We start from the raw sequence: 23,666 nt of genomic DNA, 5'->3' as shown, positions 1-23,666 counted from the left end.
GGGTGTGGCCTCCAGCCTGTGGCGTGTAGATGCAGATCTCTCTCTCGCTCCCTGATTGTGTGTTGTCTGCTGAAGGACTCTCTGTGCGCCAATTAGAGAGAGACAGCTGCTAATTAATCAATTAATCAGCTCACCGTCACGGGCATGCCAGATTGGATGAGTTTTATGATGGATTTCAAACAAAGTGTTTTTGTATGATTTGATTTCCTGTCTTGCTTATTCTCTCAGATCAGTTGATGAATGTGGAGGCAGAGTAGTTGTGTTTCTCAGGCACTGACTGGGTTCTGCATTTAAATCCATATCTGAAATGTGTCCTTGTGTTTTGCACATAGTTACACTCACAGAGTTTAAAAGGGCTGTACGCAGAGTATGTACTGCACATGCCTTGTCTCTAATCCACAGACCCTGTCACCCAGACAGTGGTTGTGGGGGGTGCAGTGCCACATAGTCTTGACTGCTCAGGGCTTGACTGTGTTTGTGTGTGTGTGTGTGTGTGTGTGTGTGTAATATGTGTTATGGGCATGGATGCTCTTGGCAAGGCTGGAAAAGAGGAAGTGAGAGAGAGCCAGAGCTACTGTGTATGTTTTCTAAATGAGGGACTGTCTGTGAGTCTGCTTTACTTACAGCCTTGTACATGCTTCCACAGGCAGTGCAGCTGAGGCTAGGAGCAGGCTGATGATATGAGTAGGCTAATGTTGGGGGCGGGCTAATGTTACAAACAGGTTAATGTAACAGGTGGGCTAATCTTTTGAACAGACTAACGTTAGCTGGCTAATGATAGGGCTTCACTAACATTAGGAACTGGCTAATGACAGAGGTGGCTAATGGTATGAGCTGGCTAATGACACAGCTGGCTAATACTTTAAGCAACACCTCAGTCAGTTTGTGGTTTTTACAGCAGGATAGCTGCCTCCGGATAAGGTTTTTTTTTTATGCAGCTGTTTAATGGTGTGTTATTGGGAGTTTGAGGGGGAGTGTGGTGTAAACTGACACAAATCTTTGTGAGCCCACAGGTCTTAACATCTCACAAATTATGAATGACATGGTGAATGTGTAAGACAGTCAAAACTTCCACACAGCTAACTGCTGGAAATTAGACCTCTGCACTGCTGCTTTATTCCTATGTATGTCCTGTTTGCATCTTGGTGATCTCAGCCAGTGAATTTCCAAAGCGGAACCGCACACACGTATCATGGTCGACATTTACTCATTTTTACACAACAAATTTGCCACTCACACCATCCTCTCTGCCCCGAAACACACGAAAATTGAATATTGATTTTTTCCGGTCAAATGTATGATACCATCTAAATGTATGAATAAAAATAAACCCAGGAAAGCTGTGTTATAAACCCTCTGCCTGTGAATAGGAAAAGTGTGACCCCCAACAGGGATACAGACATAGAGGGGAGTCATTAGAGAAGCAGTCTAATTCTGCATAGGAGGAGAGCTCCACCAGAGATGACAGATTTATGTCTTAATCTCTCTGTGTGTATCATTTGGGCTGAACCCGCTGAAGCTGCAAAGACTGAACTCTCCGCAGGCGTCCTTCGGAAACTTTGGCTTGGAGTTGACATGTTTGAGAGGTCTGACGGATCAATAATAAAAATAAAGAATGAATGGAAAACAGAAGCTTTGTCCTTTTGTACGGCACTGTGTGATGTATGTGCATGTCATGGCAGCACAGAGAGGCAGTGTTAATGGCTCTTGTGTGCTGATGGTGGAAACTCATCCATCCAGAGCTCTGAATCAGGGATCATTCTCCACAAAGAGCAGACTCTGCTTCACTGTAATGGATTAATGAGCAGAGGGCTGGTTCACTAATAATTAGTCTGCATTTGTGGTATCAGACTGTTGTCTCTGTCAGGAGTCCTGGACTTTGCTCTAAAGTTGAATCATAAATTAAATTTAATACAAACTCTTCTTACACCATCTGACAGACTTGACTGTTTACTTTATCTTACTTCATCCCCTTTCCTAAGGGTATTTTATCCAATAAGATTGCATCATTTTGTCACAAAATGTGTGTTTTTTAACCACTAGCAACAAAAATAAATGCTATCCATTCTGGTAAATATTGTGCTTTAGGCTGTGTAAAGCTTTATACAGGGGAATATCAAAAAAGCTCCTTTGTCTTGCTGACATTTCTGCCTTTCAAGCAGCTGTTAGTTGACTCTGCTACACTGTATTCTCTGCTACACTGTCTTCTCTGATGCACTGTGTACTCCGATCCACTGTGTACTCCGGAGCACTGTGTTCTCTGATCCACTGTGTACTCCGATCCACTGTGTACTCCGGAGCACTGTGTACTCTGGAACACTGTGTTCTCTGAAGCACTGTGTTCTCTGATGCACTGTGTACTCCGGAGCACTGTGTACTCTGGAACACTGTGTTCTCTGATACTATTGTGTTCTGGGGTTGACTGTGTACTCTGTTAATGCATAGTACTGCTGCGTAACAGAGCAGCTTTCCTCGGGCTGTCAGTGGACTGGTGCTTCCTGTAGTAGGAAAGTGAACGGGACCCTTAGTGCACGCTGTGATGCCGTTGTAATTTTGCAAAGGCAGTGCAGTGTGGGATTCTGGGATATGCAAAGATCGTGAGGGGACAGGGACCGCTTGGCAGAACCAGGGGAAGAGTCAGAGGGCTGGGGCTGGGTGGGAGGTGCAGAGTGCACTGTGGCTCCACCCCTGGGTACTCTGACTGGAGCCTGGAAAATTACTAGGATTGAAGCCACACTCCATAAGTATAAGAACCACCTAAGAGCAGTCTCCCTCTGTCTGTTTCAGAGATTGACAGGGCTTCCTTCAGTGTGGGGAGTCAGGAGGTCAGGAGCTGGTTGTTTGCTTATAAAAACTGTCTTCACATAAAGAAACTTTGTTTGGCCTGTTGAAATGACTTTGGAATGGATGCAGAACCTGCTGGAGAACAAACCTGTAAGAGAAGCTGATTTGTGTTTGACCCTGGACTGTCTCGCCAACTGAAAAATCAACAGTCTTAAAGACTCAAGGATTCTTCCCTGTCTTGGTTTAATCATTTTATGCAACATTTGCTCACCCCTAGTTGCACCTCAGTAGAAAAATATTGTGAGGGAACAACTTTATATCTTGAGGGATGGAGGTAATGTCTCAAGGAAACAACTTAATATCTCAAGGAAGTGAGATTAGAATTCTGATGGCTTAACATTTCAGGGGAATCTCACCATAGTCGCTGCCTTATAAGAATGAAGGAATGAAACCATTGTTGCCATAGTACATTCAGTGGACATGAGCTTTTTCTACAAGTGAGCATGTAGCTGAGCCAAGTTCCATTGTTTGACCATCAGGTTAACTGCCATTTACTGTCTGTAAAGGTAAATTGTTCAGGAAGGGTTAATATTAGATTTGTGTTTAGCTTCTAAAGTTAAGGAGTAGAAAAAGGTAACAGTTTACAATTAAGGTTATACGGTGTAGAATTAGCATAATTTTAAGGGTTAAAGTTTGGTTTGGGGTTAAGGTTGAAAGGTTTACGTTTGGGTTAGATTTAGGTTAGCGCATCCTTATGTGTTTGTGTTTGATTTTTTTATGGCTAATCCAACAATTCTCATTTTCTCCATGCCCTCTCAGTATACCCCCACTCCACCACCCAGATCCTGTCCACTCCTTCTCCATGAGGATCTGTTACTGTAACAGTGCAAAGACAATTATTGTATGGGCGAGGAATGCCCAGATATGCTTATTTTCAAAACTGCAGAAACATTGTCTGTGTGACTGGTAACAGGAAGCTGTCATTGGTTAGTCAGACTCTTCAGCAGCTGATGTCACTGTAAAAAGGCCGCCAGCAGGTGTGGAGCATAGAAGATCTGCAGCATCAGGCCGGGCGCTAGAGTGTTGCGTCTGATTTTCTGTCTGGAATGTGAACATGTGTTCCCATAATGTGATGCTTGTGTTTATCCTACACTGTCCTCAACGCCTCTCATAAATTACTCCCATAGCTTCAGGTCAATAGTTTACCTGAAATTCTCGGGTGGATGTCTTCCTTAGTGACCGAGGTGTGATTGATTAGTGCTGAAATGTAGGTGTCAATAATCCTGACGATGAAGGTGAGTGAGTTTGGGACTGGAGACACACAGTCAGCCATGAAGTGCTGATTAATTATTGACTTTGATCTGCTTAATTATTGACACAGCCGTGTTTGCGCTGGGCTTGGGGCTGGGCCTTCCCGTTCAGATTAATTGCATTTAAGAGCTTTTAATTCTACATGCAAATATAAGTTCCCCTCGGCTCCGTGTCCCTGCTGCTGTTCGACAGCTGCTCTTTCATTACTGAGATTTCTCACTGTCTGATACTTTTTCAGAGGCTCAACAGTTGACTTAATTAAATTGACATGAAGTATGAATTTGTTTGAAATGATGGACAAGGTACGGGGATATTAATAATGTCTTCCGTATGGATTAGTGTGGTTTACCGTCAGGCTGGAAGCCAGCACTGGAGGTGACCGCAGGTGACAGAGTTGATCTCAGGTGACGGAGTTGGCTGTTGTGTGTGTAAGTAAGGGCAGGAGCATTTTCTGTTATTCCTAATGTGGGCGTGCATCATGTTGTCAGGTTTTAACGCAATGGTGCACTTTCATCTGAGTGATGTTCAGAACACAGTGCTCAGTAGGTTGTGAAGGTCAAAGTGTGTGGTGCTTAGATAACATGACAGGTAATGTGTGAAGCTGGAGATAATTGCAGGAACATCCCAGTTTGCTCACTGCTAAATGTTAAAAGGGAATAAAGACTGAATATATTGATTATATCATAACTGATTACATTTATTATATCATATAGTAGCTGAGTATATTGATTTTTGCAGATATGAGTGAATGATGATTGCAGGCAGTTTAAATTGCATATACAATTTTTGCCTATTGTTATTGTCACATAAACTGTATGGATGAAAATAACACTCCACCTCCTCCCTGCTTTCCCCCCCTTTCTCTTTCTCTCTTTTCTCCTCCTTCTGTCCCTCCCTCTCCCTCTCTCTCTCTCTCTCTCTCTCTCTCTCTCTCTCTCTCTCTCTCACTCTGTTCCACAGTGGCACCGACCTCTCCACACTTGCGTTCAGAGCACTTCAAGCCCTGCAGAGACAAAGACCTGGCATACTGCCTGAACGAGGGAGAGTGTTTCATCATCGAGACCCTAACAGGATCGCACAAACACTGCAGGTAAGATCCAGTCCCCGGCAGCCCAGTACAGGGTAGCAGCCAGTAGATCTACGCATACGGGAGAAAGCTCCCTCCGACAAGCCCTCTCCCCCTCTATCCTTCTGCCTACACCAAACCCTCTCTCACTCTGTTTCTCCTTCTCTTCCTCCCTTAACTCAATTCCATTCAGCTCAAGTTGTTTTGTTTTTAAAATTTCTCTCTGTCCATCTCTCTCTCGGTTACCCTCTCTCTCTCTCTGTCTCTTTCTCTCTCTCTCTCTCTCTCTCTCTCTCTTTTGCCCTCTCTCTCCCTCTCCGTCTGTCTCAGATTCACATAATCTTTGTTGGTTTGACCATCCTGATGTTCAGTTTTGCCAAAGCAATACATATATAAACTAATCTATTGTTAAACTCCTAAAATGACTTCTGAAATAAATAAATAATGGATGAAAAGAACATGAAAAGAGGTATAAACTGAGCATGTTCAGAGTTACAGGCTGTGGCCACTGAGCCTGTACTTGGTCAGGATCTGCCTCTGCTTTGAGTCTCAGCCAATATGTAATTCCGTTCAAAGCAGTTTGTTTCATAATTTGGTTGATGCTTATTTGTTTCGTAGAAGCACATATGATCTGAGCTTGGTATAAGGTAGTAACCCATAGAAAAAATATATTGTAATATACTGAGAAATACGTTGGACTGCCCAAGAATATACAAGTAATAAATACATTTAAATATATTAATTCATAGCAGCAATATATTGCAATATACCAAAACAGCAATAATTTACAAATTTTCAATATATTGATTGAGCTAAAAATATACTCTCTAAAACATATTCTTTTTATTATTTGTCTGTGTGGGAAGTGCTGCTTGGTAAGTGACCTCTAAAACTCTCTCTCTCATTGCAGTTTTCAGGTTCAGCTGGCTTTATTAACATGATGTATATATATATTCCTGTTACCAAGCATATACATGAAGCTATGGCAATGCAAAATATAATTATCTAACTCTGAGTAATAATGTGATGAGAACTGCAACTAATAAGAGAAAAGGAAAATAACAAAAGCTAAATAAAGCTGAATAAAATGAAATGAAATGGAGTAAGGAAGATAAATGCTGGTGTTATGTGAGATGTAGGGTGAATGGGGTGTGAATCAGGGCTGTTGCTGGGTCTCGCTGTTCCTCAGGCTGTGACAGTCCATAATAACCCGCTCTGCCTCTTTCCCAGGGGGAGGCTAAGGCCTCTGTGCCCTGTGAAGCAGGGATTTGTGGGTAAATTTGTGTTATTTGTCATGTTTAGTGATGAAGTGCAGCTCTGTGTGCAGCTCTGTCTCCAGCTATTATTGCCTGCAGTGTGAACACAGCCTGTTACAGCCTGTCCTCTCTGAGAGGTCATGTTACAGTCTGTTACAGCCTGTTATAGTCTGTCCTCTCTGAGAGGTCATGTTACAGTCTGTTACAGCCTGTTACAGCCTGTCCTCTCTGAGAGGTCGTGTTACAGTCTGTTACAGCCTGTTACAGCCTGTCCTCTCTGAGAGGTCGTGTTACAGTCTGTTACAGCCTGTTACAGCCTGTCCTCTCTGAGAGGTCATGTTACAGTCTGTTACAGCCTGTTACAGCCTGTCCTCTCTGAGAGGTCATGTTACAGTCTGTTACAGCCTGTTATAGTCTGTCCTCTCTGAACAGCCTGTTACAGTGCTTTACGATGTGTTTAATATAATGTAAAGTTACACCCTGTTCTCTCCGAGTGACCGTGTTATGTTACATTACATTCATTTAGCAGACACTTTTATTCAGAGCTACTTCCAGCACAAGAGAACAGAAGTGTATCCATTCAGGTTGAATGAGCAACCATGTCAGACCAGGCTAACAACACTCCCAGAGCAGTGAATGTGAGCATAAAACCATTCAAGCCCTACCACAAGTTAACTTGTGATAGCCTGACTAGAGAAGGGAAGCCAAGTATACTACCATACATCAGTCACTAGTTCACAGAATCCAAAACACATTGCAATACTACACATAAAATAAATAGCAAGTAATACAAGTAGCAGGTGTTAGGCGGTGGGGACTGAGGTGAAAGCAAGATGCTATCTGAAGAGGTGAGTCTTTAGTCTGCATCGGAAGATGGACACTGATTCCGCTGTCCTGACTCCTGACCCCGTGGGGAAGTCATCCCACCACTGACCAGTACAGACAGGGATCGTGTCTGAGAGGAGTGACCCCATCGGGAGCGGACAGTGAGTTTCCCGTGTTACAGCCTGTTACAGCTGGTCCTCTTCAAGTGGCAGTGTTATAGCCTGTTACAACCTGTTGCAGCCTGTTAAAGCTGGTCTCCTCTGAGGGGCTGTGTTCACCTGTGTTGGCTGGTTTCTATTTCCAGGTGTTCGCAGTTCACAGGTAAACCGCAGTGGTGTGTGTTGGAGCGCAGGAGTCTGTGTCTCTGTGGGTGTAATCCTGTTTGTGCTGTTGTTTGGTTGGCTTGGATTGTGGGGGATGGTCCTTCATATTTGGAGGCTGTTTTGAGTAGTCAGGGGGAGTACAGTGACCCCCTGTAACCCACCGGCTGAGGGGACTCTCTGGGCTTTGCTTGGCATTGAAGGACCCTGTTATGGTTGGGAGGGGTCAATGTTATTTAGCAGGATTTAGTTTAATTTAGTTTAGTTTAGTTACCCTATCACGTGTCCTATAGCTCTTAGGAGGTCTGTAACTGCACAATCATCTTGGGGGTTCAGTTGAAGTGCAGCATGGAGCCCTGCCCCTCGCCTTTGTTTGAACCCTTTGGTTGCCCTCTGATGGCTGGTGCTCAGCAAAGAGAGAAAGATCCTCTCTGTGGAGATTCTGCTGTATCTGTGCACCTCTCATTTTGTTTGGGCTGTGGAGATCCTGCTGTATCTGTGCGGCTCTCGCTTCGTTTGGGCTGTGGAGACTCTGCTGTATCTGTGCGGCTCTCGCTTCGTTTGGGCTGTGGAGATCCTGCTGTATCTGTGCGGCTCTCGCTTCGTTTGGGCTGTGGAGACTCTGCTGTATCTGTGCGGCTCTCGCTTCGTTTGGGCTGTGGAGATCCTGCTGTATCTGTGCGGCTCTCGCTTCGTTTGGGCTGTGGAGATCCTGCTGTATCTGTGCGGCTCTCGCTTCGTTTGGGCTGTGGAGACCCTGCTGTATCTGTGCGGCTCTCGCTTCGTTTGGGCTGTGGAGACCCTGCTGTATCTGTGCGGCTCTCGCTTCGTTTGGGCTGTGGAGATCCTGCTGTATCTGTGCGGCTCTCGCTTCGTTTGGGCTGTGGAGACTCTGCTGTATCTGTGCGGCTCTCGCTTCGTTTGGGCTGTGGAGATCCTGCTGTATCTGTGCGGCTCTCGCTTCGTTTGGGCTGTGGAGACTCTGCTGTATCTGTGCGGCTCTCGCTTCGTTTGGGCTGTGGAGATCCTGCTGTATCTGTGCAGCTCTCGCTTCGTTTGGGCTGTGGAGACTCTGCTGTATCTGTGCGGCTCTCGCTTCGTTTGGGCTGTGGAGATCCTGCTGTATCTGTGCAGCTCTCGCTTCGTTTGGGCTGTGGAGACTCTGCTGTATCTGTGCGGCTCTCGCTTCGTTTGGGCTGTGGAGGAGCCTTAAACAGCAGGAGCTCTCCATCTCCTCTCTGGCTCATAATTAATTTCCTCTCCAAGGACTCCTTCTCTCCTGCAGAGAAACCCAGAGACACAAACTCCACCTGCCTTTCAGAGCTCAGTGGCTGTGAGCTCTGTGAATCACTCCTGCTCTGTGCCCCTCCTCCCTCATGTTACTGTGCTCACCCCTTAAACACTGCAGTGGGGTGCAGTATCAGATCATTTTAAAGCACTCAAACACACATCAAAATCACCTGATTCATTCCCCAGTTCTCAACAAGCCGGTGCACAGCGTGTCTGTGAGCTCTGTCACAGACGGTCTTCCACTCATCTCCTGCAAGGGGCAGAGCTAAGGGAAGAGTTCATTTAGTCCTCTGATCCATGTTTACATTTACATTACATTACTGACACCATGCTGGTTTCCACAGTGAGGGTCAGGTCCTGGAAGAGGGAGGATTTAGGATATGGAGAAACCAGGACTAGCTAAGAGAGAAGCATGAATGTATTAAAGCTTTCATCTGTCTCTTTCCATATATATAACATGCATGTACGCTTTTGATGTCTCTGAAATCCAAACCAAGGCAAACGCAGAACTCTCCATCCCCATCGCCATGGTAACGGCAGCAGTCATCAACACATAAAGGTGAGAAGCCGTTTGTCCGGCTCTGACGTGTGATGGCAGAGATGGCTGAGAAAACGCACTTCCAGCCCGAACTGTGTTACATCCCTCTTTGGGATAATAATAGGCCTAGGAGTGGGGAGTCTGTTACTGCTGACTGACTTCCTCAGCCCTTTCCCTGCTGCTCGTCTGACACCAACAGCAGACCTCAGATAAACCCCGTCAGTGACATCATCCAGAGGCCTGCCTCTTCCAGAACTTTCACAGAGTAGTGAACTGTTACCAGCAGCGGAGGAGTCTCTCTGTAACAATTTCTGAACTATTAATGTTTACTCTCTTCCAGATATCTTTATTTATCCTTATCCAGGCTAGCTTACAGAACACTACACACTGGGGTATATATGTATCTGAATATATCATATATATGAACACAGTTACCCAAAAGGCAATGCATAGCTATTGACTATCATGGCCAAAGTAATTTAAATGTGATTGTAATACTATTTTATTAACTTTTAAATGTGTTTTAAATGCTCTTTAGGGCACACAGCGGAAGTGAGTGGGTAATTTTATGTTCATAATATCTGGCATATCAGGCATTATTAAAGTGGGGAATCCTTGGCTCTTTATTACTCTGGCTTTAAGACTGTGGGTCAAACTCTATTTCACAGACCAGCTTCCTCAGGTCCGCACTATAGTTTTACTCCATCTCTGGCCAATTAGCTTCCCAGTGTGTTAGCCAGTGCATAGCCTAGCTGTAGCAGTGCTTTGCTCATTGAAGGTCGAGGCTGCGTAGTGTGGGTTCAGTGATCTTGGCCGTTTGGGGAGTTTGGCTGATTGGCAGGCGGGGCATTGCTGTGGCACCTTTTATCTGAGCATCTAAACCAAACACGCATCCACTGCACAAAGCAAGTCACATGTAAACATGCAGCTATTATTAAAACGCCTTCAGTAAGGGCATCTGCTTACACACTGTAATCCAATACTTTCCATCTATACATATGATCTCATTTGATATATCAGCGGCAGTAATTTAAATCCTTGACGGCAGAATGTACAGAGGCAGCCATTTTGAAAATGTGTTTGATCCACGAGGCAGGTGGGCGGTAGCTGATACTGTGTGTTGCTGTGCTCTAGTGTGTGGTTCATATTCCTCTCGCAGATGTTACCCCCCTGGTGCGTGTCCTTACGCTCAACTGTGATGGTGATGCTGTAAGTACGCAGAGGACACAGAGACAGTGCGTAGTGAGTCTGCTCGGTGTGGTGCCCTTCACTCTGACTCTCTTATCTGGGATCAGGCTGTGCTGTCGGGGTGGGGAGCAGCAGTTTTTATTAGATAAGGGCTTAATATGAGAGGAATCTGAGTGTGTGATGCTGCTGCAGCCCCCCCCCCCTTTCCCCTGCAGGGACCCCGAATAAAAGCTGCAGGCCAGCAGGCGGGACAGGAGGCGGGGACTGGGTGACACTCAGCTGCTGTGCCAAGGAGACAGGGAGCATGCCTCCAGATCCAGTCTCTTTGCCAAGCCTCCAAACCACGCCTCAAAACCATGGCTCTAAGCCATGCCTCCAGATCCAGTCTCTGTACCACACCTCGTTGTCACGCCTCCAAACCTTGCCTCCATTCTGTGAGCTGTAAAACCATACCCCTCCATTCTATGAAGAAGAGCAGTGAGGACGGACTGAGTGAGGGCTGATCTGATCAGATCAGATGATCAGATCTTTCCATGCAAAAGTCTCTTACAGGGTAGGGCCAGGTGACCCTCATGGTGCCTGCAGTTTTCAGCTGAGATAATATTTTAGGGACTTGAGGTTATTTCATCATGTATGTGTGCCTCAGTGCCAGCCATAACTCAAAGCTAATGCTCTCAGTATTAAACGGCCATCTGCGTGGCTGTGCTGCAAAGCATGATGGGAGTCCATGAGCAAGCGCCCCTTTGGTCTGTCTGAGAAAAAGGAGATGAAATGAAACAGTGTCAGGATCCTGCAGGCTCTGTGAAGAGATTTAAAGAGATCTGACATGACAATATAAACTATATCTATAAAGAAGACATAATATATATCAGATTTATAAATATGGCATAATGTGAATTGTGTCAGTGCAGATGGCACGTCCCCCTTTGAGTTGCTGCGATTAGACTGTCACCGGGCCTCCTGATGTGAGCAGGCTCAGCTAATCCTAGCGGGACTCTGCCTGCATCAGCTCTGACAGCCGCTGATGGAGAGCCGAGTCTCTGATCAGAGTGTGAGCCCATCTGAGATGCACGCTATCGAGAGGAAGCCCTTAACACCCTCAGCTTGTGTCTGACAACCTGAGCAAAGAAGATCTTTTTTTCAAATGAAGCAGAAAGTTGACTTTTAAAATAATTATGTATGAAAGTATGCGTGTGTGTGCGGGATAGTTAGTTAGGAAACCCAGGCTGATCAAGCAATTACTGCAGTGCGTAACTCCTACAGTATGTATGAGCTGTATTTTCACTGCATGTTTGTACCATTAGTGTGTGGTATTTATCAAGTACACTTCATTACATTACATTGCATTGCATTATGTTACATACACTTCATCTAATATTGTTTACTTCTGAAAATCATTATATTGTGAGGATCTAAGGCTGCTGCCCCCTTAGCGCTAATGCCCAAAGAAGCCAAAAATGATCTGAGAGAGAAGTGCCATCAGCGCTGCCAGTCTCTAAACAGAGTGGGACAGATAGCATTGCACTCATCAGCTAGCAACAGCTAGAGCTACACTACCCAGGCCTTGCTAATATTAAAGCTATGCTTGCAGCAGAATCTATGAGACAAATATATTTATAGTGATAAACATCAGGATGTGGAGGTTTGGATCACTGCTGCTGTCCCACACCAGATTTGGTCAGCGAGCTTTAACCTGGCATTGTGCCTTGGTACTGGCTCTGCTGAAGGACTGTCATAATATTTGTAGAACCTGAAAGACCAAAAATGTATCATTCTTTTCACTGTTTTTGAAATTTAATGTGTCAGTCATGTGACATTTGACATTAATATAGACTTGTGTAAAGTCAACTCCTGATATGTGCAAATATGTTAGACTGCTGTAACATGTGTTAACCTGGAGCAGGTAAATTCTTTGGGACTGAAGTGGGAACAGTCACAGGAGGAAGGCCTCAGCATCTTGAATGTTTATGGCAGGCATTTCACACCCTGTACCCAGCTCCACTCTGTTCCAGTGGTGTTCTCAGAGCTTCGCTCTGATCCACGCTCTCTTACGTTTATTTTGTATGAAACATCTTCATTGCATCACTTCATAAAAACATGCATATTAACCAGTTTCTCATTGTGTTATCATCACATTGTTTTCATTCTGAAGGCTGTTTTGTGTCTGGCACAAACCCCCTTTGCTCATCAGCGTGTATTTTTAATGCAGTGCAGAACAGTGGATTTTTCCCACTATCAGAGGTCTTTAGGGCGGCAGTGTAGCATAGTGGTTAAGGGGCAGGACTCGTAACCGAAAGGTTGCAGGTTCGATCCCCGCTAGGCCGCTGCTGCTGTACCCTTGGGCAAGGTACTTAACCCACAATTGCCTCAGTAAATATCCAGCTGTATAAATGGATAACATTGTAAAACAACTGTAACCTATGTAAGTCGCTTTGGATAAAAGCGTCTGCTAAATGAATAAATGTTTAGAAGGTTAGCGGTTAGGGTTAGGCTTAGGGTCAGGGGTTGGGGTCAAGGTTAGGGTTAGGCTTAGGGTCAGGGGTTAGGGGATAGGGTTAAGGATAGGGTTTACAGTTAGGGTTAGGGTTAGCAGGTATGCTCAGTGTATGCAGGTACACATATGCAGGCACATGCAGCCGGCCTCACATCCGGAGGGTTTAGCAGAATATACATACTGCTAAAGTGTGCAGCCAGCCAACCAAAGCACCCATGTGCCCAATGCTGGCACTCAGGCCTCATCATGCATTGCATGTCACAGCTCTGATATTGCTGTTACGATGCCCTGACAGTAAAAATAAGACAGAGTGGATTATGGGATCTTTCCTGTAGGGTGGATTCACTCAGGAACATTTTCCCTTTCCATGTGTTGCTGTTGTAACAAGCAAGCACCACAAGAACCGAACTAACTTCTTGCTGCCTGCACACTGCTGCCGAGTCCCGTCTCTCAGAGGAAGAGCGGGAATGAGGAGGAGGGGCTGGGCTCTGGAGGGGTTTGGATCTGGGAAAGTTTCACCTGTTTACATCATCTACTGATGGCATACAGTGGAGAGCTGGATCTTAGACTGATTGGGGTGTTTCTGCGCTGTGCTGCACTGTGCTGTGGATCTTCCTGAAGGAGGAGGACAAACAACAGAATAGAACAGAGTACAACTTTCAGAGAAAGAGGAATCTTTTTGCTTCACCCCAAAAAGTGAGAAAGCAAGGGCAACGTGCAGGCCCAGCCACAGTGCAGCATCCCTGCAGCAGTTTTTGGGGTAAAATGCCTTTCTGAAGGGCACAGTGGCTGCCCACCACAGCAGGGGTACGAACCTCTAGTATTCCAGTCTCTCAGTCTCTCTCTCTGTGGAGTTTGCACTCCGTCTGTGTGTAAGGCCTCTCTCTTATTACTGTATGAGTAGTGCATTTTCGGGATGGAAGCCTCACGTTTCAGAGGTAGCATTGGAGTAAAGAGGCCTGGGCAGTATCTGTCAGCAATGTAGGGGGATGTTTACTGAAAGCACTCGCCCGGCTCATGCACATTTTCACCACTGAATGAACATTTCTGAGAGCTGTTAGACCTGTGACCTGTGTGTTTTAATCATTCATGAATCATAACAAAACTCTTTATTCTCAGAGGTCTGCACTGAAGATGCTTTTGTTGATCTAACCTCCTTTCAGACACAAACTCAGATTTGGAGACAGACATGTTACATGGATGCGCTACGCAACATTCCTGCACCATTCCAGAGAGTGCAAACCACACACAACCACTGCATGCAGACATCACTAATCAAACTTAACCACTGCATGTAGACATCACTAATCAAACTTAACCACTGAACATACACATCACTAATCAGACCCTGGTGTATCACTACCTATAGTCCTCCACACTCAGGTCAGGGGGAGAAGACAGCTCCCCTCATTCCAGCCCCACACCGCCATTTTCCAGTTCTTCACCAATCCCAGCTCCACTCCCTGTTTTGGGCATGCCCCTTGTTCCAGCTCCACCAGCCTGTTCCAGAGTACATTTTTTAAATACCACAGGGCCGGCCTGACACATAAGCAAACTAAACACCTGCTTAGGGCCCCCGAGGCCACCAGAGGGCCCCCAAGAGTGCTTGAAAGGGTAAAAACATGCCAGGCTGACATTGGTATGATGTGAGCAACACAGTTACAACTGATAAAACTGATAATGGGTGTGTTAGATTTACAGTAAATGTGTGAATGATCAAGCATTGACAGAAGTCATAGTATTGGTGGTGATGAGGCTGTGGGGAGCCCCCAAATCAAATTCTGCTTAGGGCCGCATAACTTGGGCCAGCCCTGAAATACCATTTCAGCCAAACAGCATTATACCTGCAGATGTCAGGGCTCTGTTCTATACAGACTCTGATACTGGCATTGCAGCTGAACTTCATTAGGAAGTGTAAGACTTGTCTCAGGTATGTACCACCTGTTTTAGGAATGTAGTTCCTCTCTCAGATGTGTACAACAGGTGAGGGAGAAGGAAGCAGAGAAGAGAAGGAGAGAGGCAGGGGGAGAGAGATGAGAGAGAGAGAGAGAGAGAGAGAGAGAGAGAGAGAGAGAGAGAGGGAGAGACGGCCAAGAAGAGAGATAGAGGAGAGAGGCAGGGAGAGAGAGAATGAGAGAGTGAAGTAGAGAGGCAGGGAGAGGGAGATAGAGAGGGAGAGAGGCACAAGGAGAGAGAGAGAGAGGAGAGAGGCAGGGAGAGAGAGAGAGAGAGTGAGAGAGGTAGGGAGAGAGACATTCTCCAGGTGCATGTTACGCTTGTGTAAGGAGTATTGTCAGGAAAATGCATTGTGTAATTAATCATAATTACTGTGTGAACAATGGGAGAGCTCTGTAATCTGGTGGAAGTGTTTAACAGCAGCTTACACAGCTGGGCCTTGGGGACACTCCGAGTTCGGTGACCGGACACGCTCAGCACCGCGCTCCTCTGTAATGAGAGCGCTCAGATCCCAGCACAGCCGTGATTGAAGACACTCTGAAACTTTAGTCATTAAAGCTGAGTTTGATCCTCCAGGTCTGCCTCCCTGAGCCGCACGCTGTGTGCTGCTGCCTCACTGCTCTCTGTGCATGAGAAATACAGGCTGCTGCAATATGCTGGTATTAAGTGTGTGAGCAGAGGGGCTGCTGCAGGATCCATTAGCAGATGCAGCCACTGTTTGTGCGTTTGTGTGTGTAGGAATTCCTGTGATGCTGGTAAGGATGGGTCTGTTCCTTCACCCAGGCAGTCCTGTGTCCCTGTAGGATGGGGAAACGCTGCAGGGTGGCATTAGTGTGTTTTTTCATGGTCTGAGAGGGAAAGAGAGAGCAGTGAGCCCCTTGGGGGTCTGTCACATCCTGCCAGCCTCAGAGGTGAGCAGGTGTTTCCCTCAGAAGCCGTGATGTGCGGGTGTGCAGGTACACTGATGCAGCAACGCTGGGACAGTTATTAGGAAGTCTTTGTCTGCTTGTCCTTGATTGTCTGCTTTCTGTCTGTGGTGCTGATATACAGTAGCTCTAATCCTAACAACATGTGTGAGTGTGCGTGTGAGCGCACGTATTTGTGTGTGTGTGTGTGTGTGTGTGTGTGTATGTGTGTGCGTGTGTGAGTGTGAGTGTGTGTAGATGTGAGTGTGTTTGTGCGTGTGTGTGTGTGTGTGTGTGTGTGTGTGTGTGTGTGTTCACTTCAGCAACATTTCCATGTAATGATGGAAGTCCTGGTGCAGGTAATGTCTCTTTTTGGAGAAATGAGACTGATCTGGGATCAGGTCAGGCTTACTCCAGCTGGTATCTGCTCTGGTTAATAACCTGGTCCTCCAGGCGATTAAATGCTGATAAAGAGCATTGTGTTCCCAGAGCCTGTTTAAGCTCATGCAAAGATCCATCGCAGTGTAATTCCCTGCCATCCCAGCCTCCCATTGATCTGTGCTCACTCCATTGTTATTTCTAATTAATACAATTTAACAATTTAACAGGATAATTGTGCAATTGCATTAGCTTGCTGGCTTTGGTAAATAATAGGGGATTCCCAATTAACTTTAACAAATAAGACAATTTTAATGAACCAATCCCTGCTGTATGCTCAAAAGAGAGGCATGAGCTCAAACAATAACACACACACACACACACACACGCACACTTGTTACAAAGTCCTTGCTTTGGCTAAATATTAAACTTTTGTAATCAGCACATGGTGATTATGGGACAGAAAGGGGGGTATGATGTTTTCAGTGAAGGCCTCACTTTCAAGTTAGCCAGATGGTTTGATGTGCTAATTACATGCAAATATATGCAAACGAAACTGCTTTTTTGCCCAAATTTATTGATTTTATAAAGACCTACTGCAATTTGTGACAGAGGGTGCATTTGCTATAAACAAGTGAATCTGAATCTGAAAAGTTGTCAGCTTGGCTGAGCAGAAGGAAGGTGAGAGAGGGAGGAGCTTCTGGTACATCTGGCAGAGAGAGACAGATGAGTGAGGGAGGAAGCAAACAGCACATCTATCTATCTATCTATCTATCTATCGATCTATCTATCTAATCTATCTATCTATGTCTATCTGTCTGTCTGTGTCTGCTTATCTGTTCATGTCTGCCTGTTAATCTATCTGCCCATCTGTCTATCTGTCTCTTCATCTATCTGTCTCTCTGTGTATCTGTTCATATCTGTTTGTTTTTTTATCTGCCTGTCTGTCTGTGTCTATCAATCTCACATCAATCTGATTTTTCCCTGGCACTGTCAGTTGGATGTCTTCCTATTGGAATGAAATGGTTGCCATGGATGTGCTGTATGGTTAAATGGTTGCCATGAATGCACCGTACGATAATATGGTTGCCATGGATGTGCTGCATGGTGAAACGGTTGCTATGGATGGATGCACTGTATGAGTCTAGTTGGCTCTTTTAGAGTGTTTACTCTAACCCCCACCTGACATCGACAATACCGACAATGCCATAGAGCTGATCTGAGACCTGTCACGTGTGGTGATAGATACATCACACTCTCCCCACAATGTCACAGAACTAATTTGAGATCTGTCAAGGGAGCTGTCAGATGTAAGTGAAGATGTGTGATATGGCTTACAATGAAGACACCCCACGATGGCACAGGACTGCTCTGAGATCTGTTGAGGGAGCTGTCAGATGTAAAATTTGGAGTGAAATCCTGATTCTTTCAATCTCTTTGCTCATCTTCTCTGAGAATGAGAGGGACTCTCACATTGCATCACACCGAGAATCAGAAGCATTGTGTCCAGGCTGGCCATCAGTGTGTTTAGCAGCAGGAAGCTCATGTGTGGCGCTCTTGTAGAACCCAAATTCTTTCTGTACTCTGTCACTTGGCTGTCCCATTTTAGATTTCTGCTGACCATATTAAACACACTTCACTATTTTGTAATGTCATCACGGATAGTCTCTGTGGATGTTCATCTCTGCCTTGACCTTTACTACCCAAGCAGAGCCGAGATAGTGCACTGTTCTCAGATGCTCCCACAGGAAGTTACCATTCTGCATCTGCAGCCTCCACAGGAAGGGAAAACCGCATCTCAATGTACAAAGTATCTCAGTGGTCTAAATTCTATCCTGTTGCATTCCTAAAATATTTCAGAGTCATAGAATAATAGTTCAAAGTGCAGTAGTGACTACTTAATTTATTAGTGTTATATTTGTCAGGAAAGCTGTACTTCACGGAGTTCAAAGTCCTCTATTTTAATGTGATGTTAGTGTTACATTGTAACAAGGAGCAGGGTGAATCCAACTGCAGCGATGACCCTTGACTGAGGACTTAAGAGAAAGCAGAACACGCTTGGTTCAAGAGTTCATACACAACAAGTATGGCAACTCAAAACTGAGCAAATAATGGACCAAGAGCAGGGCTTAAGTAACAGAAAACACAGGTGAGGCTAATACCTAATCAACACAGGTTGGAGGTCATTAACTAAATGAGATACAGAACACAGGAAGTTAAGAGGCCGACTGGTGGTCATCTCAGTAAGCAGCAGCTGAATCCCTGACATATGTTAGTGTTACATTAGGGTGACGTTAGTGTGATGTTAGTGTTGTATTAGTGTGACTTTAACGTGACTTTAGTGTTTTGTTAGTGTTTCATTAGTGTTTCGTTAGCATGGTGTTAGTGTGATGTTAGTGATGTTACCGTGACGTTAGTGTGACATTAGTGTGACGTTAGTGTGGCGTGCCGTTTGAGCGTGAGAGTGGGCACAGGATGTAGGCCATTTTCGGCTTGTATGAGTCAGTTTTCCTTTCTTCTGCCTTACGCACCTCGTCGCTGTAGTGCGTTCATGGTGTGAACACTCTGCCACTGCTGTCAGGGAGCGTTAGAAACGTGCAGCGTTTGCACACTGTGGGAGGCTGCTGTGACAACAGCAGAAACTAGAGACTCAGTATCGAATTTAAAAAGCAACAGCACGTCAATTCCATTATTTCACTGCTTCGTGTTTAAGTAGCGAAGACTGATTTTAACTCCATTCAAATGCATTCAGTGCTCTCCATTAGACCAGAGCTCCTCTGTTTGAGCTCACTACCCAAATCCAAAGGGTTCTGTCCCACCATAGACCAGAACCAGCACAGATATTACCACTAGATTGGAGCTCAGCATGAACTGGCCTGAATAACCAGGTGTTCATGGGGCTGAGTGATTCAAAGTGTCGGTGTAAAGGGGAGAGGGGTGGAAAGAGATGCAGGAGAGAGAAGGAGGGGGGAAGGAGGAAGGGGGAGAGGAAAAAGAGGAGAGAGAAAGAGAGGGAGAGAGGGAGAGAGAGGAGACAGACGAGGTTAGAGGCAATGATCTGACTGTAATTGAATCTCTCTGATATGCAGAGCATTCATTTCAACTGCAATGCTGCGATCAATAAACAGAGCTAATCTAATATTCACTTAATCCCTCCCATCTCCTTCTGCTATTATATTATTTCGCTCTCTCACGCTCTTCCTATCCATCCCTCCCATCCGCATCACTCTTTCTCTGTCTGTTTCATTCTTTCCATCGTCCTCTTTCTGACCGTGTGTGTGAGTGTGTGTTTTGAGTGTGTACATAAGCGCGCTTGTGCGTGCATGTATGTGCCTGTGCGTATGCCTGTGTGTGTGTGTTGTGTGTGTGTGTTTTCAGTCCGTGCATGTGTGTGTGCGCACATATACACATGTGTGTGTGTGTGTGTGTGTGTGTGTGTGTGTGTGTGTGTGTGTGTGTGTGTTTGTGTGTGCTTGTGTGTGTGTGCACGCATATGAGAGGGTATGTACCGTATCATTATGATTCTGTCTGTGTCGGAGCAGTTGCCTCCTCCCTGATATGTGACAATAATGCAGTGTGAGGATTTCTGTAAAACAGCATTTTTTAGGTCCCTCTGATCGTGATCTGTGATGTCACTGCGTGTGCCTCGTTTTGCTGTGACCTCACCATGCTGGTTGCGGTATCAGTAAGAGCAGCGCACACATGTGCGTCTGACGGCCCCCTCTGCAGCACTGCAGTCTCTCACTGTCTCGCGCTGGGGGTCACTGCAGCAGGTCCCGTTTTCCCCGTCTGATGAGAATTCTCATGTCATCACTCTGCGCTGGGAGACGGACAGTGTCTGTATGGGGAGCTCACTCCACCGGCCAGGGCCAGAGCAGAGAGGGGCTGTGAGGGAGAGGAGAGACCCCTCCAGGAGGACAGACGGCAGAGGGAACGGAGTGGTCTGGGAGTGTAGAGTGTGAGGTAGTTTAGTGGAGTGGTCTGGGAGTGTAGAGTGTGAGGTGGTTTAGTGGAGTGGTCTGGGAGTATAGAGTGTGAGGTAGTTTAGTGGAGTGGTCTGGGAGTGTAGAGTGTGAGGTAGTTTAGTGGAGCGGTCTGGAAGTGTAGAGTGTGAGGTAGTTTAGTGGAGCGGTCTGGGAGTGTAGAGTGTGAGGTAGTTTAGTGGAGTGGTCTGGGAGTGTAGAGTGTGAGGTAGTTTAGTGGAGTGGTCTTGGAAGTGTAGAGTGTGAGGTAGTTTAGTGGAGTGGTCTGGGAGTATAGAGTGTGAGGTAGTTTAGTGGAGTGGTCTGGGAGTGTAGAGTGTGAGATAGTTTAGTGGAGTGGTCTGGGAGTGTAGAGTGTGAGGTAGTTTAGTGGAGTGGTCTGGGAGTGTACAGTGTGAGGTAGTTTAGTGGAGCGGTCTGGGAGTGTAGAGTGTGAGGTAGTTTAGTGGAGTGGTCTTGGAAGTGTGGAGTGTGATTACAGATTGTAAGGAAGGGGGAAGGCAGTTGTTGCTGCTTTTTGGGCTAGAAAGAGAGTTTTGAATTTTATCCAAGCTGTAACAGGTAGCCGGTGCAAAGAGGTGAGGAGAGGTATGATATGGCAGTATTTTTGTTGGTTGTAGCACAGTCAAGCAGCTGGGTTCTGGATGAAAAGGTCTGATGGCACTTTCTGGAGGCCAGCCAGAAGAGAGCTGCTATAGTTTATTCTGGAGAGCTGCTTTGAACTGAGAGCTGTGCTGAGTTGGCAGTAAAAATGGATGAATTTTACAGAGAGTGTAGCAGCAGTGATCCAGAGCTGTAGATTCCTACTCTATAATCAGTTGTTGCCGTGGTCTCTGGTCACAGACTCCTGCCGCTCAAAGCCGATCCCTGATCAAAGCCTTTGATCAATCAAAGTATCTGCTTGGCTCATTGTGGACATGACGGTTTCTGTGTCACTGTCAGTGATTCATCCACCATCCATCTCACAGCATGTGATGTCATATACCAACCTCACAATGACATCATCAACCAACATCACAATGACATCATCAACAAACCTCACAATGATCTGCACAATATGCTGTGGTTTGAATCCATGTTTTAAGTTACTAGTTCTTTCCTCACTATGCAAATGAAAAAATAAACAAATTTTCAGTCTGATCTCAATGAAATATAAAAAAAATGATCAGTTGCTAAGTATTCTGCTCTGCCTTTTGGAACAAACAAGAAAAAGCCTAGACTGCTTTAGGGTGAAAGCATGAATCGGCCTGTTTCCTGTGGCTGCATTAGCCTGAGTTTGCGATTAATAAAGTCCTGCTGGTCTAAACAGGTCTAATCCCTTTTATGCTGCCCATCTCTGCATCTCAGAGCTGCTCTGAAGGAGCTTCTGTTTACATCATTAATCTGCTAATTAGCAGCCCCTGCTTATTCACTGGCTGCAACTGCTTCCAGGATTATCGCCCTGGCGATCAGGGTGATTTGGGCTCCCAGTGTTTGACCCGATCACGATTTTGTTTCTGTCTCGGTCTGAGCATCACATTGAGTCTGTGCCAACACCGTTTCTCTCATCTGGGGCTGCTGTTTACTGAGCAGATGATGGCCCCCAATATGACATTGAGAAATCCCAGTGGTTCAGTTTAAGGTAACAGTAATTTAATAATTTATATCAGCATTTACAATCCTTTCTTAGCCTTTTGTAAGGTGTTTTGGAAAGCTGGTAAAATGGATCCTCGCTTCCTAACTCCTAACTCTCCACAGGTCTGTGGTGTATTATATACGTGTGAGTGGTTTGTATGGGAGGCTGTTCTGGGTGGAGAGGGAGCAGGGATGGAGCCACCGATGTCGCAGGGACCTCGTTAAGCCCTCGGTGCTTCAGATCAGAGCAGCCTGCTGCTCATCTCTGAAGCCATAACAGCAGACCACGGTCCACTCAAACCAGCAAGCGGCACAGCAGCTCAAACGCCTCCCCAGGAGACACAAGAGAGCAGAGACACAGGAGAGTCACGGTGCATTATTCATCCTGAGGCTCGAGTCTCTGTCCAAACAGAGTCGCACTGCCTCCGCAACAACAGGACCGAGCGAGAGGCAGATTAATGGGTCTGACGTGTCTCTGAGAGAGGACACGCGGCGTTTCCTGCAGGGCTGAAGCTGCACTGATCTGCTGCAGAAGCTGCAGTCCCTGAAGCTCAGCGCAATGCTGCGCTCTCACTGCTGCTGTCCAAACAGCTGAGGAGCAGCTCTTATTAAACTCTCAGCTCACTGAGTCTCTGCCCAGCGAAGGCCAGAGCCCTGATGCTGCTCAGCCATGCAGAACTCCAGGCTCATATCTGTGTCTTAATTACTGCAGACACCATGACCGCTGCCCTCAAGAGCACATATACACAGATACGCAATTACACACATATACACAAATACACACACACACAAACACACACACACACACACACACACATATGCACACACATTCACACCCGTATATACACACACACATGCACATACACATACACACACTTCCAGCACCTGGATGACCCCTGTGTCCTTCATTCTTAAACAGGGCTCTGGTCTCCTTGGCAACAACAGAGCAAGATATCCAGCCAGTCCCAGCTGGAGAAGAAACAGGAATATCTTTGTGTGTGTGTGTGTGTCTGTGTGCGTGTGTGTGTGTGTGTGTGTGTGTGTGTGTGTGTGTGTGTGTGTGTGTGTGTGTGTGTCTGTGTGTGTGTGTGTGTGTATGTATGTGAGTTTGTATATTTTTGTGCATGTGTTTCTACAAAGCAAAAAAAAGTGCTCATGCCCACTTTTCTTATCTAGTGTGCAGTTCTCCAACGAAAGACTGATAGAAAGAAACTGATGAATCGCTGAGCCGTCTACATTCAGGACCTTGAGTTGGCCATTATATGTCATTGCAGTATTGCCTTTAATGTATTCCTTGATATTGCCCCCAGTTGGCTGACATCTTTGGAATCTTCTGGAAGGTTCCATTTTTGCTACCCTGAGGTGGTTTGGTGTGCAGCTCCAGTGTGAGCTGAGGGAAGGGTGTGGGCATCACTGTGGCTTCTGTTTTTTGTTGCTCTTTAATTTTAATGTAAGCAGGAAGTGTACCTTCCTCACACCCAGAGAGCTCTTCCGCAGCAGCTGCCTGTGAGCTCATTGTGTGTGTCGGCTCCCATCTGCTGTGTCCCCTCACGCTACATTCAGGGTCATAGAGAAACACGCTAAACACTCCCCATACACTCTGCACACGCTCTCCACACGCTCTCCACACACTGCACTCTCTGCGCACGCTACTCACTCTGCACACACTACACACTTTCCAGACGCTACACGCTCTCCACACGCTCCACATATGCCAGTGTCACCTTGTCACACTGCCATAAGAAGCCAATGATCCGG

At 45.9% G+C, this 23,666-nt stretch overlaps 1 protein-coding gene across 1 annotated transcript in view; it reads left to right on the top strand.

Moving 5' to 3' along the window:
- Positions 1-23,666, top strand: part of nrg3b (neuregulin 3b) — a 98,224-nt gene that overhangs the window by 54,800 nt on the left and 19,758 nt on the right. The window contains exon 2 of the mRNA XM_036543487.1: positions 5,056-5,185. Within this exon, the coding sequence (XP_036399380.1) occupies positions 5,056-5,185 (130 nt within the window). The remainder of the gene's footprint in view (positions 1-5,055; positions 5,186-23,666) is intronic.

The sequence above is a fragment of the Megalops cyprinoides genome, chromosome 1 (assembly GCF_013368585.1).
Source record: "Megalops cyprinoides isolate fMegCyp1 chromosome 1, fMegCyp1.pri, whole genome shotgun sequence".
Classification (NCBI taxonomy): domain Eukaryota; kingdom Metazoa; phylum Chordata; class Actinopteri; order Elopiformes; family Megalopidae; genus Megalops; species Megalops cyprinoides.
Note: the sequence above shows the minus strand (reverse complement) of the source record. Positions and strands in the feature narration are given on the sequence as shown.